The sequence below is a fragment of the Heterodontus francisci genome, chromosome 15, assembly GCF_036365525.1.
Source record: "Heterodontus francisci isolate sHetFra1 chromosome 15, sHetFra1.hap1, whole genome shotgun sequence".
NCBI classification, from domain to species: Eukaryota; Metazoa; Chordata; class Chondrichthyes; order Heterodontiformes; family Heterodontidae; genus Heterodontus; species Heterodontus francisci.
In genome coordinates this window covers 15,456,599-15,473,283 of record NC_090385.1, presented here as the reverse complement: position 1 = coordinate 15,473,283, position 16,685 = coordinate 15,456,599, and the positions used below count along the sequence as shown (strand labels likewise).

The following is a 16,685-nucleotide window of genomic DNA, read 5'->3' as shown; positions in this document are numbered from 1 at the left end:
GAGGGATTTGGAGGTATAGGTTCACAGGACATTAAATTGATGAGGTTGTAAAAACATCGAATGGAATCCTCGGTTTTATCTCAAAAGGTACAGAATATAAAAGCCAAGAAGTAATGATGAGACCACATAAAATCTTAGCAAGACTTCAGCTGGAGTACTGTGTGCAGTTTTAGGCTCCACGTGATATGAAGGATATTGAGGCTTCAGAGAGGGTACAAAGTACATTCACGAAGATGCTGTCTGTAGCAGAAAACACAAATATGAAGAAAGACTTGAAAAATTGGGTCTTTTTTCTTTAGAACAATGCAGATTACAATAGAAGTGTTCAAAATTATGAGGAGGGAAGAGGACGGATAGAAGAAGACTCTTTCCAGTAGTTGAGGGGTCTAGAATGAGGGGCAACAAATACACAATGACATGCAGGAGGTTTAGAACAGAGGGCAGGAGAAATCTCTTTACCCAGAGTTGTGATGCTGTGGAATTTACTTCCACTCTTAGTGGTTGAGACAGAAGCTATGTCAACAATTCAAGATTAGATCAGGTGGTCAGTTGAAGGGATGGGGGATGAAGGGATATAGGTAGCATAGAAAATAAACATCAGCATGGATTCATTGAGCCGAACACCCTGTTTCTGTGTTGTAAGTTCTAAGTATTTCAATGTCGAGGTAAATCGCAAGCAGCTCAACAGGGAGTGGCATGGGAACTTGATGCCACACCCTGCAACTTCCCTAAAAATATGTACTTTTTGGGGAAGTTATAGTGTGTAGTACCAAGAGAACTTGAAGAAACACAATTAAAAAAAACTGATGGGCATAACACTGCAATTTTCTCATTGTTTCAAGACACAAGATGCGGTGACAAACTGAAACACTGTTTCTTTTAAAAGGTGTTCATAGGAATAAACTTATGCCAAAGCCAGAGACTCACCTGATACAGTCCGAGAACTAGTTCGAATGCCACTCTGTGAATTGTTGCCGGGGGAATTGCCTTTTAATTGCTTGGCTAGCGGGCTCTCCACCCTCTCCCACAGGGGCTGCAGTTCAAAACTACTGAACAGAAACACAAACAATCCACAATCAGTGAACTGTGACGCAGAAACTTTTCATCACGATTGGCAACTGCTTCTTGTTAGCGTGGAGAGTGAAGTGTTCTGCATAAAAGTAACCATTTTGATTACTCGCAGTTAAAAACATGGAAGTTGACATTTCACACAGATATGGCAATATCTCCTGACGGTCTGATATTAACTGAATATATTCAAAGGAGAGCAGTGACTGAGAAAGACTCACACGTTTACGCTACCTTTCACAATCTCAGGTTGTCCCAATGTGCTTTACAGCTAATGAGAAACATGAGGGATGAAGCAGAGAAAGGAACTGAAATTAGATTTAAAATTACACCCGAGGTGGGGTTGGGGTGTGGGGGGAGCGTGGTGGGGGAGAGGAGCTAGCCAGCTTTATTGACAGGCTTACTGGTGGGCTGATAAGTGGCAAATTACATTCATGCCACACAAGTGCCAGGCAATGACAATCTTAAACGAGAGAATCTAACCATCTCCCCTTGACATTCAATGGCATTACCATCCTGAATGCCCCACTATCAACATCCTAGGGGCTACCATTGAAAATAAACTGAACTGGACCAGTCATATAAATACAGTGGCTACAAGAGCAGGTCAGAGGCTAGGAATCCTGCGGTGAGTAACTCACCTGCTGACTCCCCAAAGCCTGTCCACCATCTACAAGGCACAAGTCAGGAGTGTGATGGAATACTCTCCACTTGCCTGGATGGGTGCAGCTCCAACAACAGTCTAGAAGCTTGACACCACCCAGGACAAAGCAGCCCGCTTGATTGGCACCCCACCCACAAACATTCACTCCCTCCACCACTGATGCACAGTGACAGCAGTGTGTACCATCTACAAGATGCACTGCAGCAACGCACCAAGGCTCCTTCGACAGCCTTACAAACCCGCTACCTCTACCACTTAGATGTACAAGGGCAGCAAATGCATGGGAACACCACCACCTGCAGGTTCCTCTCCAAGCCACACACCATCCTGACTTGGAACTATATCTCTGTCCCTTCACTGTCACTGGGTCAAAATCCTGGGACTCCCTTCCTAACAGCACTGTGGGTGTACCTACACCACACAGACTGCAGCCGTTCAAGAAGGCAGCTCACCACCACCTTCTCAAGGGCAATTAGGGATGGGCAATAAATGCTGGCCTAGCCACCGATGCCCACGCCCCATGAAAGAATACAAAAAAAAATTGACATGGCAAAACTGTGGTGGATGGAATTCAACATGGGAAAGAGAGATCAGGGTATTTTCTAAATGGTGAGAAGCTAGGCATTGTGTTGGAGCTGAGAGATTTAGGGCGTGCATGCACAGAAATCACTAAAAGCTAGGCACGAAAATTAATTAACAAGGAAATGTTAGCCTTCATCTCAAGGGGGCTGGAATACAGAAGGGTGGAAGCTCTGCTACAGTTATATACAGTTCCGGTTCGACCACATTTGGAATCCTGCATTCAGTTTTGGGCACCAGACCTCAGGATAGTTATACTGGTCTTGTGGGGGGTGTGAGGGGGGGGCACACTGCAGATTCACCAGAATGACATAAGGTCTAAAAGGGTTAAATTATGAGCACAGGTTGCATCGTCTTAGCTTGTATTCCCATGAGCATAGAAAATTAAGGGGTGATCTAATTGAAGCATTTAAGATGATGAAATTACTTGATATAATAGAAAGAAACTATTTCCTTTGGTGGGTGAGTCCAGAACATGGGGGCAAAACCTGAAAATTAGAGTTAGGCCATTTAGGGATGATGTCGGGCAGCACCTCTTTACACAATGGGCTGGATTTAATGTTCCCGGTGGCGGGCGAAGATAATGGCAGCCCGCACATGCCAGCTGCGCACCGCCATGCCGCTGTAATCTAGTGCATGGGGATCATGATGTCACGCAGGTCGGGCTGCTCTCCCCCCCACGCCACCCAAATCATGTGGTGGGGGCGGGCTCTGCAATGTCGGCAAAGGCATCAGCTGCCTCTGCGCAGGCGCTGGCGCCATTTTTAAAGGGCTGCCAGACTTGCCTCTAAATTTGAATATTTAAAGCTGTACCCACCCCCAGTACACTGTACACTTCCCCCTCAAAAACACTTACATGAAATAGTTGCCCTCTCCCCACCCCTAAACACTTACATTGATGATCTGACCTCCTCCCCCCAGCCCCACACCAAACTGTACAAAGTCCCCCTCCCATACACCACAAATCCTAAGTTCCCCCCTTCCCCACCTTGGTGGCTCCAGCCTTCACTGGACGGGAAAGTGAAGGCACACGAGTGCTGGCCACTGCGCGGAAGATCCCGGGCAGCAGGCAGGATCGTGGCCAATTTTATTTAAATATACTCATGCACTTTATTTAAATATTTAACGTTGGGTCCCATCGCCGAGCAGTGGGGTGGCTGCCATGGAGCCTCGCCGTCACCGGGAAGATCGAGCCCGGCACTCCCAGCGTCAGGCCCCGTGGTGGGATGCTGCCCATACAATCTTCCGGACCCCTCCCCTCCCCGCCATGGAGCCCGGCGTTGGGAGCTCAACAAAATCCAGCCCTATGGGTTCAGGAAATCTGGAACTTTCTCCCCCAAAAAGCTGTTGAAGCTAGAGGTCAAGTGAAAATTTCAATACTGAGACTGATAAGTTTTTATTAGACAAGGCTATTAAGGATTACAGAACTAAGACAGAGTTAAGAGTCAGATCAGCCATGATCTAACTGAAAGGCAGAACAGACTGAGGGACTGAAGAATATACTCCTGTTCCTATGTAAGTCAATGTTACAGCCTTCTCTCTGCATGGAAACACTCATAGTAAAGAACACAGGGGCAGTGAGGTTTGAGCAAAGGGCAGCAGGAACTGTCTTTGGCTCAGAGCTAGCAGCTAAAAATGCAGGAAGTCAGGCTTTAGTTAGCAGAAGAAGGCACTGCCAAAAATAAGTCAGTCAGTCCACAAAAAGGGCAGGAAATACGGTTTATTATTTTTTCCAATTTTCAAGGAGAGAATTGTGATTGAGTTATGTAAGTGTTGGAATTTGGACTCTTACTTTGCATGTTCACTTGCTGCTTTTGAAATAAAGAAGTCAAACAATGTATTTCTGGCCCTGTCTCATCAATTGCTTCTCAGTCTGTCTTCGAACAGATCTGGACCAGTGCATGTGAGGACACAATTTCAAGTTCAGATCACAGGTTAATGCGATCGTAAAATTAGATGTTGGGTAGTATGACTACTCCTGAATGCAAGATCGTGGACTGCTTAGAGGAGTGACCAGCATTGTTGTACCCATTTGAGGTAAACCTGGCCTTTGTAACAATTGGATAGGTCAAGCCTCAGGATGGTAAAGATACAGACTAGGACCTTGGTAGCAATGGGCAAGAGGCATTGGTGGAACTGGGCAATATGCAACGCCAACCCATCCCTCAAAAATGGGGAAACATTCCCAAAAATATTAGAGTAATAGCCCATGTTAACAAAAATAGAAAGTACATTCAACATTTTAAGTATTCTGGATCTCAGGATGCATGACAAGGCTGCATTTATTGCCCATCCATAGTTGCCCTAAGGTCATTAAGATTCAATCCCAACGTATTGGACTGGCATCATAAGTATGTCAGATTTGTAGGATGTCACTAAATGCCCTTCATGAACCAGTTGTGCTTTAACAATAATCCAGTAGCTTTCATGGTTATTGTATTTGGTGCCACCCACAGATCAGCAGATTGAATTTATCATCGATTTGAAGTCATGATTTCTGACGATAATCCAGTACCCTAAGCACTGGGCTATCTACTGTATATCTATTTATGATCCATCATTTCCTTTAACACTGACTTGCAGAATCTTGCAGCATTTGTTGTGTATGTTACTTTCAGGCGCAATGTGAAAGAACACCTCCTGGGGTGTTTAGTATCACTAATGGTGACACGTTAATACCTGCCAAGGTTACAGTAATGAGCGTGCCAACATGAGTTTTCATGCCGTGGGATACAGCTGGGACAGTTTGGAAACTCACTGCTCTGCAGTTTACTGCTTTCAGCAATCTACTGGGTGCTGGCAACATTACTCCATGAATAATGTTCGTGCATTTAAAGAAAACAAGTCATACCAGACTGCATTATTATAGTTCAAAAAATAATCTTTTAGCTGTTCTACTTACAATTTCAGTGACTCACCACTAATTTTATAAATGAACATTCTATTAATTCAAGACTTTCTTCTCTCAGAAAATATGCATGAATTCCTAACTGAAATTGCTGACTAACGTCTGCTAGGTAGGAGTTAGCTTGTTGGTAGCACTTTTGCCTCTGAATTACGAGGTTTGCAGTTTAAGTTTCACTCCAGGACTTAAGCACATAGTTTTATCTGATGCATTGTTGCAGGTACTGGATAAAGCATGAGACAAAGGCTCTGGCTGCTAGTTACTATTCAAAGAGTAGGGATTTGTTCTACATATGTTTGCAATCATACTTCCATCAACTAACATGAACAAAAGATTAACTGCTCAATCATCCAATTGCTGTTTGTGCAATCTTGCTGCTTATAAAATGTTGGCAGTCTTTGCTGACATCATAATCACCTCACGTGTGAAACATTCATGAGAGATGCAACAGGGCACTACACAAGTACAAACCTTTCTAGCACAACTATGAAATTACCTTTTTGAAAAATGAAAATAAATGGTAAATAAATCACTTTTTGAAATAAGAGTTAAGTATGGAATGCAACGTACAGATCATTCTCCCCTTCCAGTCTGGCACATCAATTTAAAATACAGCTGCGGCAATCTTCCTTTATGACCTGATGTGGCACAGTAGTTCTTATTAGTTGCTAACAAAGGGAACTAGTTATATATACATATATATATATATATACATATAATATATAATATATACATATAGTATTAAAATGCCTGAAGAAATAGATCAAAACCACGTAGCACAATAGAGGGGGTAACTCATGGAAAGCTAGTCCCACTGGGTTGGAATTTTGTAAATTCGGGGATTTTCTGACCATTTAAATTAATCCTGACACACACCCGTATTTCTGATAATGCATATCCCTTGGGAAGATTCCTTGCATGCAGAGTGACTTCAGCAAATTACCCTTTCGGTTAAATGACCTCTCGGAAGTATTTAAAATGAATGACATTAAAATACCATGACTGATTTGTCCCTCAGCAAAGCAGTTTTATCTACATGCCAACAAGACCACATTGAGAGGCACAAATGACAATGCCAGAGGCAATCTCTAAGTTGCACAACATCTGAAAGTGGCCTTTTGAACCACAGGGTATATATAATTCCTAGGTTTAACAGTGAAATGGGGGGAGGTGAAAGAGGGAAGGGACATCATTGCGACAAGGATGAGGTGAAAGTTGTGTGTTTTAGTCAGCTTGTGTGTGTGCACTGCAATTGTTCCTTTTCAACCACTTAGAACGATGACGAAAATAACGACAACCCATGTTTATAGTGGGGGTGAATTTCCCCTTCTGAATTATGGACACCTTTGGCAAAAAAGCGTGAACATCATTTATGCCCTTCCAAGGTTTCTGAGGCTCTTCTACCAAACTCACGGGCAGCAGAGTTTTGGATCAGCTGAGGTTTACGCAGGGGGGAGAATGGGAGGCCAGCCCAGAGGGCCCAGAATAGTTGACGAAAGGTCATCGACCTGAAAGGTTAACTCTGTTTCACTCTCCACCGATGCTGCCAGACCGGCTGAGTATTTCCAGCATTTTCTGTTTTTAATTCAGATTTCCAGCATCCACAGTATTTTGCTTTTGTATTGGAATAGTTGAGTCTGGAGGTGACAGACAATCTTTGCAACAACAAGGTCGGTTTGTAATCTGTGCAAAAAGTACGGCAACGTTGATTTAAACTGTATATGTGGCCCATGAGGGGCCTATGTAACCTACAATGATAAACCTTGTGGAGACCCTTACTCTGGGCCACACACTTGATCAAATCCAGACCCCTGTCACTTACTCCTTCAATAAAATGCCTTGGGGAACAGACAAATGAGTCCAGTGAATATGCTTACTTACCTAACACTAGTCTTTCAGGCATTGAGTAGTGATTCTAGATCATTAGGAATCCAACAACTCCATGTGAACAGCAGCAGCCATTAAGCCTGTTCCACCATTCAGTTAAATCATGCCTGAGTTGTACATTAACTCCACACCCCTTTGCTCCATATTCCTTGATACCCTAAATCTCAGTCTTGAAAATTTCAATTGATCCAGCAATAACAGTCTTTTGTCTGAAGCAATATAAATGAGATGCTTGGAGTTCAGTTGTTGAAGATTTCAAACAGGTTTATTAAACTGCTAAACTATTCTACAGTGCAGAGCTATCTATTTACAGAAGCTGCCTCTTGGTGTTAAAGTTACAGAGTCAGTCTGGCAAGTAGTCACATGACTATGTCTTGGCACTTAGTTATTAGCATACTAAGATCTTAAAGGGACATCACTCTCAAAGGCAATCACACAAGTGGGTTCCAGATTTTCATTACCCGTTGTGTGAAAAAATGCTTTCTGATGTCACTCCTAAAGGGCCTATCACTAACTTTAAGTTATGCTACTTGTTCTGAATTCATCCACCAGAGGATGTAATTACCTGGTAGCTACCCTATCAAATTCCTTTATCGTGTTAAACACAACTAGATCAACCCTCAACTTCCAAACTCTAGGGAATGCAAGTTAAGTTTATGCAACCTGCTCTCATAATTCAACCCTGGTATCATGCCACCAAAATGACCACTGCAGAATATACTCCCTCACTCACCCCCAACTAGCCATCAGCAAATAGATGCGCACTCTGCTACCCCACCTTATCACCAAGGATCAGATGCTTCCCCTTAGGTGATAGCACTCATTAAAAATATTACCAGCCACAGGTTCCTACCATTAACAACCTTCCTATCTCTGTAACATCTTCCAATCCTACAACATTCCATGATCTCTATGCTCCTCCAATTCTGGCTTTGTGTGCATATCTGATCGTCATCGCTCCACTTTTTCAGCTGCAATAAACCCTAAACTCTCTACCTATCTCTCTCTTCCTTTAAGATGCCCCATAAAACCTACATCTTTCACCAAGCTAATGGCCACCTGTCTAATATTTGCTTATGCTGCTTTGTATCAGATTTTATCTAATAAAGCTCCAGTGAAGCATTTTGGGATGTTTTACTATGTTAGAGGCACTATCTAAATGCAAGTTGTTGTTGTAGTTATGAGATTTGCAGATGGGCACTTTGGGGTAGACTTTCCATTCATTCCTGTATCACCAGTACAATCCAGGCAGAATTGGTCAAACCACTGCATACGATTGGGAATTTTAAATGTGAATTACACCCAAAACCACTTGCGATCTTTAAAAAAAACAGAAAATACTGGAAATACTCAGCAGGTCAGGCAGCATCTGTGGCGAGAGAAATAGAGTTAATGTTTCAGGTCTGTGGCCTTTCTTCAGAACTGGGAAAAGTTAGAAATGCAATAGGCTTTAAGTAAGTGAATGGGGGAAGGGTTGAAAAAACAAACAAAAGGGAAGGTCTGCGATCGAGTGGAAGACAGGAGAATAATCAAAGAGTTGGTGGTGCAGGGCCAAAGGAACTGGTAATCAGACAAGAAAAGAAACAAAAGATGTGTTTAGATTAGGTGTGAGTGGCAGAATGATGAACAGCTACTGCCTGAAAGCAAAACATAGAGAAAAACGAGGGTAAAACCGAAACCTGCAATAAGAAAGGAAACAAATGGGGGCAGAGGTTACAGCCTGAAATTGTTGCACTCAGTGTTGAGTCCAGAAGCTGCAAAGTGCCTAATGGAAAGATGAGGTGCTGTTCCTCGAGCTTGTGTTGAACTTCATTGGAATGCTGCAGCAGGCCGAGGACGGAGAGGTCAGTATGAGAGCAAGGTGGAGAATTGAAATGACAGGCGACCGAAAGCTCGGGTCACACTTGTGGGTCCAACAGAGGTGTTCCACAAAGTGGTAACCCAGTCTGCATTTGATCTCCCCAGTGTAGAGCAATGAATACAGTGTACTAAATTGAAAGAAATCACTGTTTCACTTGGAAGGAGTTTTTGGAGCCTTGAACGATGAGAAGGAAAGAGGTAAAAGGGGTGGGTGTTGCATCTCCTGCGCTTGCATGGAAAGGTGCTGTGGGAAGGAGAGGGTGTGCTGGAGGTGATTGAGGAGTCGATCAGGGTGTCGTAAAGGGAAAGGCCCCTTCGAAATGCTGAAAGGGGAGGGGAGGGGCAGATGTGTTTGGTGGTAGCATTATGCTAGAGGTGGCAAAAATGGTGGAGGATGATCCGTTGAATACAGAGGCTGGTGGGGTGGAAGGTGAGGACAAGGGGAACCCTATTGTAATTGTGGGAGAGAGCGGAAGGGGTGAAAGCAGGTGAAATGGAATGGCCACGATTGAGGTCCCTGTCAATCACGATCGGGGGAATGCTTAGTTAAGAAAAAGGAAGACATACCAGAAGTGCTGGCATGGTTGGCTGTATCATCATAAAATCATATCCTAGAATGGTCACAGCACAGAAGGAAGCCATTTGGCCCGTCGTGCCTGTGCTGGCTCTCTGAAGGAGCAATTCACTGAGTGCCACTCCCCCACCTTCTCTTTGTAGCCCTGCACATTCTTCCTTTTCAGATAGCAATCCAATTCCCTCTTGAATGCCTCAATTGAACCTGCCTCCACCACATTCTCAGGCAGTGCATTCCAGATCCTAACCACTCACTACGTGAAAACATTTTTCCTCATGTCGCCATTGCTCCTTTTGCCAATTACCTTAAATCTGTGTCCTCTGGTTCTCGAACCTTCCACCAATGGGAACAGTTTTTCCCTATCTACTCTAACCAGAACCCTCATGATTTTGAATACCTCGATCAAATCAGAACAGATGTGACAGAGATGGAGGAACTGGAGAATGGAATGGTGTCCTTTCAGGAAGTGGGGTGTAAGGAAGATCTTTCTTTCTAGTTTAAGGTTAAATCCACACAAGTGGCCATGTCCCCAGGTTACAATTGTGAGCTTCTGCCGACTGCACTGGTTCAGAAAGCTTCTTCAAATTGTATTCATTTTCTAAGATGGACAGACACTAATAGATCCATTTTGAAAGATTTTTCAAATCAACGAAAACGTAACTTACCTAGAAACTGACTAGTGTGTATCAATGAAAGTTATAAATCGGTCAGCATAGATTTTTTAAAAAAGTAATTTTCAGTGATTTTAAATCAGGTTATTGACAGGTGGAGGACGAGGCACTCTTATTAAAAACATTTATTTTTGGTGATACATCCATTTTCAGCTGTATTAATAAAACTGCCCCCAGGTTACCACTCATAAACACATCAAGGATTACTTCTTAATGGAAAGAGAAAGAAACAATTATGTTCTTATACACTGCTCGATTACACTGGTTTATGGACAATTTTACATTTGTGATTATGCAAATGATTTTTTATCAGAAACTTGAACTGTAACCAAACCAGCGCAAATTTGAGCAACTTTTGAACAAAATATCCAGATAACATCCAAAGTGGAATCTCTACCTAAAATCCTGTTAGATTTCACACTGCGATTTCAAAGATAATTGTCACAGCCAGACCAATTCAGATTTGTAATTCAGTGCATCGTTGATCCTTATTAATTACTATTAAAAATAGTGTTAATCAGGCATCTAGGCTGCAGTCAGCTCTACATACAATAGACTGTGGTCACTAACCTGGAACTGCTTTTCTGGCCAGCTTGACTGCTTATTTGGTCTCTGCTGTAGGATTTTGAGACAGTCCTTTCGGGAACCTTAGGAGTAAAAAGAATGTAAAATTATTTGTTCAATATCTCCACTCCTGAGAAGAAGTTACCATGACTGGACTGTCTTAAATGTGGAAGCAGTTTAAACTCTTGGTCATAGAATAGAACACCATTTGCTGCAGGATTAAATTATAAATTCATATTAAACCCAACAAACAATTCCTGTTGCTACAAAATGCATGAATGATTTCCCAAACCCAATGCCTAAAGACTTAATTAAATTTGAAATGAAATTAATTAATCAGATATTTACGAACATAGGTGTAGGAGTAGACCATTCAGCCCCACAAGCCTGTCCTGCTATTCAATTAGATCTTGGCTGATCTATACCTGCCATTACATAGACTTGCCCTTTGCAGGTTTAAAAATTTTTTTTACATGACAGGTTGCCGAAAGTGTGAGCCGATAATGGTGAGAGTGAGACCGGGCACCTGGGAAATGAGTAAACAATAGGACCCACAGTCTATTTCTTAAATCAATTAGATTTAAGGATTCAGAAAGAAACAGAGGAACAATGGAGAAGGAGGTGAATGAGATTGGGTGAATTACCGTCAAATCAGGAATAGAAGGAAAGATAGGTTGGATTAAGAGAGAAAAAAAGACAAAGCGAAGTTAAGAAAAAAAATGTACAAGTTTACATTTTTAATCTCTAAGAAGAATTTACCATGTGCAGGAATTGTTTAAATTGTCTCCTGTCTGGGCCAGATATGTTGCATTCCATTAACAATTATCATGTCAATAAAAGGGTACTGGTTAATTATGAGCCTTAACTTTCTGTGGAGAATTTAATGGGAAATTAATGTGCGAATCCAACAAGTTCTTAAAATTAACAGGGAAGCTAAGTATGAGATGGTATTCATTCGAAGCTAACGGTAGAGTATGAAATGGCCTAGCAAGCCACTGGGTTGTATCTAACTGCTACGAAGTCAATAAAACAGAATGAAACCGGACGGACCACCTGGCATTGACCTAGGCACCGGAAATGATAACGGCAAACCCAGCCCTGTTGAGCCTGCAACGTCCTCCTTACTAACATCTGGGGGCTTGTGCCAAAGTTGGGAGAGCTTTTTTCCCCCAAAAATATGCTTTATTCATAAAAATCTGTAAAAAATACATTACAAAACAGTTCAAAACAGCACCAAGTTGACATTCAAAAAAGTGCAAAGGAAATCAGTTTTCTTCAATACAGGAGTGAGTTGCCTCACAACCCTTCCATTCCATTTTACATGCCATGTTCATTTTACAGCAAACCCATATTTGGTGTATACAGCCCAAGGGGTTTTCCATGGGTCCAGCCCCTCAGTTCACTTTGGTGGGTGGACCTTACACAGTGGTCTTTCCCCATTGAGCCTTTGCAGCAGCTGCCCCAAGCTTTAGTGCGTCCCTCAGCACGTAGTCCTGGACCTTAAAATGTGCCAGTCTGCAACACTCGGTCATGGACAACTCTTTTCGTTGGAAGACCAACAGGTTTCAGGTAGACCAGAGAGTGACTTTCACCGAATTGATGGTCCTCCAGCAGAAGTTAATGTTAATCTCGGTGTGCGTTCCTGGGAACAGCCCGTAGAGAACAGACTCCTGTGTTACAGAGCTGCTTGGGATGAACTTCGACAAAAACCACTGCATCACTTTCCACACCTGCTTTGCAAAGACACATTCCAGAAGGAGGTGGCAACTGTCTCTTCCCCCCCGCAGCCACCTCGAGGGCAGCATGTGGAGGGGGCGAGACTCTGGGCGTACAGGAAGGATCTGACGGGGAGGGCCCTTCTCACCACCAGCCAAGCTATGTCTTGGTGCTTGTTTGAAAGTTCTGGTGATGAGGCATTCTGCCAAATGGCTTTGGCAGTCTGCTCAGGGAACCATCCGACCGGATCCACCATCTCCTTTTCCCATAAGGCCTTGAGGACATTCCGTGTAGACCACTGCCTGATGGATTGGGGTCAAAGGTGTTTATCTGCAGAAACTTTCCCACGAAGGATAGGTGGTACTGCACGGGTCCAACTGGATGGAGCGTTCCGCGGCAATGTGACCAGACCCATCCTTCGTAACACCGGGAACAGATAGCACCGCAGCCTCACAGCTCCAGCGACCCAGGTTCAATTCCGGGTACTGCCTGTGCAGAGTTTGCAAGTTCTCCCTGTGTCTGCGTGGGTTTCTGCCGGATGCTCTGGTTTCCTCCCACCTCCAAAGACTTGCAGATTGATAGGTAAATTGGCTATTATAAATTGCCCCGAGTGTAGGTAGGTGGTAGGAGAATGGTGGGGATGATGTAGAGAATATGGGGTTAATGTAGGATTAGTATGGATGGGTGGTTGTTGGTCGGCACAGACTCGGTGGGCCGAAGGGCCTGTTTCAGTGCTATATCTCCAAATAAATAAATAAAATAAAAACCTCAGCACGTAGTGACACTTGGGAGTCTGCGTACACACAGCTTGATGCAGCCGCACATGAAGGTGGTCATCAGGATGAGGGCGACGTTGGGTACATTTTTCCTGCCCTTATCCAGAGGTTTGAACATCCTGTCCCTCCGGAGCTGGCCCATTTTGGATCTCCAGATAAAGCAGAAAATGGCTCAGGTGACCGCCACGGCGCAGGAGTGGGGTATGGGCCAGACCTGCGCCACATACAGCAACAGCATGAGTGCCTCCCACCTGATGACCAGGTTCTTACCCACAATGGAGAGCGATTGCTGCTCCCACATGCTCAGTTTATGGTGTACCCTGGCTACTTGCTCCTTCCAGGTTTTGGTGCATGCCCCAGCCCTTCCGAACCATATCCCCAGCACCTTCGGGTAGTTTGACCTGACGGTGAAGGGGACAAAGGATCGGTCGTCTCAGTTCCCAAAGAACATGGCCTCACTCTTGCTGTGATTGACTTTGGCTCCCAAGGCCAGTTCGAACTGGTCGCAGATGCTCATCAGTCTGCGAACGGATAGCGGATCCGAGCAGAAGATGGCGACGTCATCCATGTTCAGGGATGCTTTGACCTGAGTGCCTCCACTGCCTGGGATTGTCACCCCTCTTATGCTCACATCCTTCCTAATGGACTCAGCAAAAGGTTCAATACAGCAAACAAACAAGACAGAGGAGAGAGGACAGCCTGTCTGACACCAGATTGGATCGGGAAACTCTCTGATTCCCATCCATTGATTGAAACTGCGCTACTGATGTTAGTGTAGAGCAGTTTGATCCAATTGCAGATTCCCTCCCCAAACCCCATCATGTATGTGTGCGATATCCTGTCAAAAGCCTTCTCTTGGTCCAAGCTGATGAGGCAGGTGTCCACCCTCCTGTCCTGTACATAGCCGATCGTATCCCTGAGCAGTGCAAGACTATCAGATCTTCTGCAGGTCTTGTCAGGGTGAATCACCAACTCCAGAGCAGACATGACCTTACTGGTGATGACTTTGGATAGAATCCTGTAGTCAACATGAAGCAGTGAGATGGGCCGCCAATTTCTGATTTCTGCCCTCTCCCCCTTCCGCTTGTAGATGAGGGTGATGATGCCTTTCCTCACGGATTCTGACATGCTGCCGGCCAGAAACCGACACAGTCCCTCAGAGTCGAATACAACTCAACCGGTAAGCTGTCGCTTCAGGGAGATTTACTCGTCTTGAAGGACCTAACGGCGTTTGTCAGCTTATCCAGAGTTAGTGGTTTGTCCCTCGTGCTGTCATCTAAGACATCCATGATAGATGACAAGGAAGGACTGGGAGGCCGTGCTGTCCGTGGACTTCATGTTGTACTGCCCCGCATAAAAGGATTTGCTGATCCTTAGTATGTTTGACTGCGAAGACGTGACCGAGCCATCCTCTTCCTTCAGGCTGCTGATCACAGAGCTCTCTCTGTGTACCTTTTGGAAGAAGTAACGCGAGCATGCCTCATCCTGCTGAACGGAGCAGACTCTGAACTGGAAGATGATCTTGGAGGCCTCCGTGGTAAAGAGCGAGGCCTGCTGGCTCTTTGGAGATCCTCCTTGACCTCAACCCCCATCGACTGTATCCGGAGCAGATTTTGCATTCTTTTCTGGAGTAAGGAAAGTTCCTTCGGTCTCTCTCTCACCCTCTGAACACCTTTGAAGATAAAGAGCCTCTTGATGTTCTCCTTGATCGCCTCCCACCAGTGAACTGGAGACTCAAAGAGGGGTTTCACGGTTCTCCAACCTTTGTAATCCCTTTTGAGTTCCTTAACGGTCTCTGGGGTTAGCAGTGTAGCATTGAGCTTCCATGTCCCCCTGCCAACCCACTGGTCATCCTGTAAGTGACAGTCAGCCAGTAAGAGGCAACGGTCGAAGAAGAACACTGGCTTGACATCGGTAGATCTGAATGTGAACAGCACGGGACACAAACAGGAAGTCAATCCTGGAACGGGCAGACCCGTCCGATCTTGACCAAGTGTATCTACGCTGCGCTCCATCTGCAGGTTTGCTGAAGACGTCGTGCAACTTGGCATCTTTTACTGTTTCCATTAGGAATCTGGACGTAGGGTCCAGTTTGCTGTCGTCACTGCCGGATCGTCCAGCTGCATTGATGATGCAGATGAAGTCACCGCTTAGAATGACCGGCCTGGACCTCACCAGCAGCAGTGGGAGCTGCTGGAAGACAGTCAGCCGCTCGCTGCATTGAACTGGGGGGGACACGTTGATCAACCGGAGCGGAGCTTTGTTGTACATTACATCAGCTGCGAGGAGGCCACCGTCCACCACCTCCTTAACTTTGGAGATGGTGAAGTTACCTCCCCACAGCAGATTACCCAGGCCGGAGGAACGGGAATCATTACCCCCCTGACCAGATCGATGGCCCGTGGGACCACCATCACAACCATTGCCTGTAGGTGCTGAGGTGTGGTATTCCACACTCCTGCAGAAACAGCAGGTTGGCTATGACCTTGGCGAGGTAGTCCAAGGTTGAAACACATCGCGGAGTGGATTTAATGCTGCGCACGTTAATCTAAGCAATCTTTATACCCATTTTAAAGTTAGTTGTTACTTCCCACACCAGGAGTCCTTGCTAGTTACAGTCCTTGGATATGTTCCTGCATACCCATAGTGTACACAAGCTGTTCCACATTCGTTGGGCTCAGAAACCCCTCCTGGTTACTCATGGGGGGTTTGTTCCGCTGGGGTGACATCGAGGGGGTCTTATAGGCAGAAAGGCTTGGGCTGTCCTCTGCTGTTGGCGTCTTTCCCCTCTGTTCCTCCTTGAAGACATCACTGCTTCCGGCTTCCCAGAGCTGGAGTGTACCAGATGCTTCCACGCTCTCGGTGTCCCGGAGCTGGGGTGCGCTGGGCATGTCGCTAGGTTTGGTGCTTTGGCTTTGAAGCGCGCTGGGCCCATCATAGCTTCCAGTGCCCTGGAGCAGGGGAGCTTTATCTTCCAGCTCCTTTGAGTTCTGCCACTTCTTTTGCAGGTGCCACCATTTCGGCCCTTCCTCGTCCAATGAGGAGGAGCTGCTGTAGTCGGTCTCAGATGGTAGCCTCATCTTGCCACTGATTTGGGTGGTGGCCTGTTCCTTTTTTGGAGGTTATTTCTTTGTGGTTTTCCTTTGTACCACTTGCCACTGACCAGTTTGTCCATCTGCTGCCTCCTCCTCCATTGATTCTGCCTGTAGAGGAGGGGTTTCTGGGCACTGGGTAGGTGTTGGGTCACTGGTTGGAGCTGCCTCTCCTTTCTTCTTTTTCAAAAAACAAAGAAAATTACAGCACAGGAACAGGCTCTCCAAGCCTGCGCCGATCCAGATCCTCTATCTAAACATGTCGCCGATTTTCTAAGGGTCTGTATCTCTTTGCTTCCTGCCCATTCACGTATCTGTCTAGATACATC

The 16,685-nt window shown here is 45.0% G+C and overlaps 1 protein-coding gene across 7 annotated transcripts in view; it reads right to left on the bottom strand.

Annotated features, from left to right (window-relative positions):
* The window catches only part of si:zfos-2326c3.2 (mitogen-activated protein kinase kinase kinase kinase 4), a 337,746-nt gene that overhangs the window by 121,164 nt on the left and 199,897 nt on the right, over positions 1-16,685 (bottom strand). For 6 of the 7 annotated variants that reach the window (XM_068047141.1, XM_068047135.1, XM_068047139.1 and 3 more), the window contains 2 exons: positions 10,779-10,855; positions 928-1,049 (listed from right to left, as the gene is read on the bottom strand). In XM_068047141.1, the coding sequence (XP_067903242.1) occupies positions 928-1,049; positions 10,779-10,855 (199 nt within the window). The remainder of the gene's footprint in view (positions 1-927; positions 1,050-10,778; positions 10,856-16,685) is intronic. The other variant, XM_068047137.1, reaches the window with a different exon arrangement.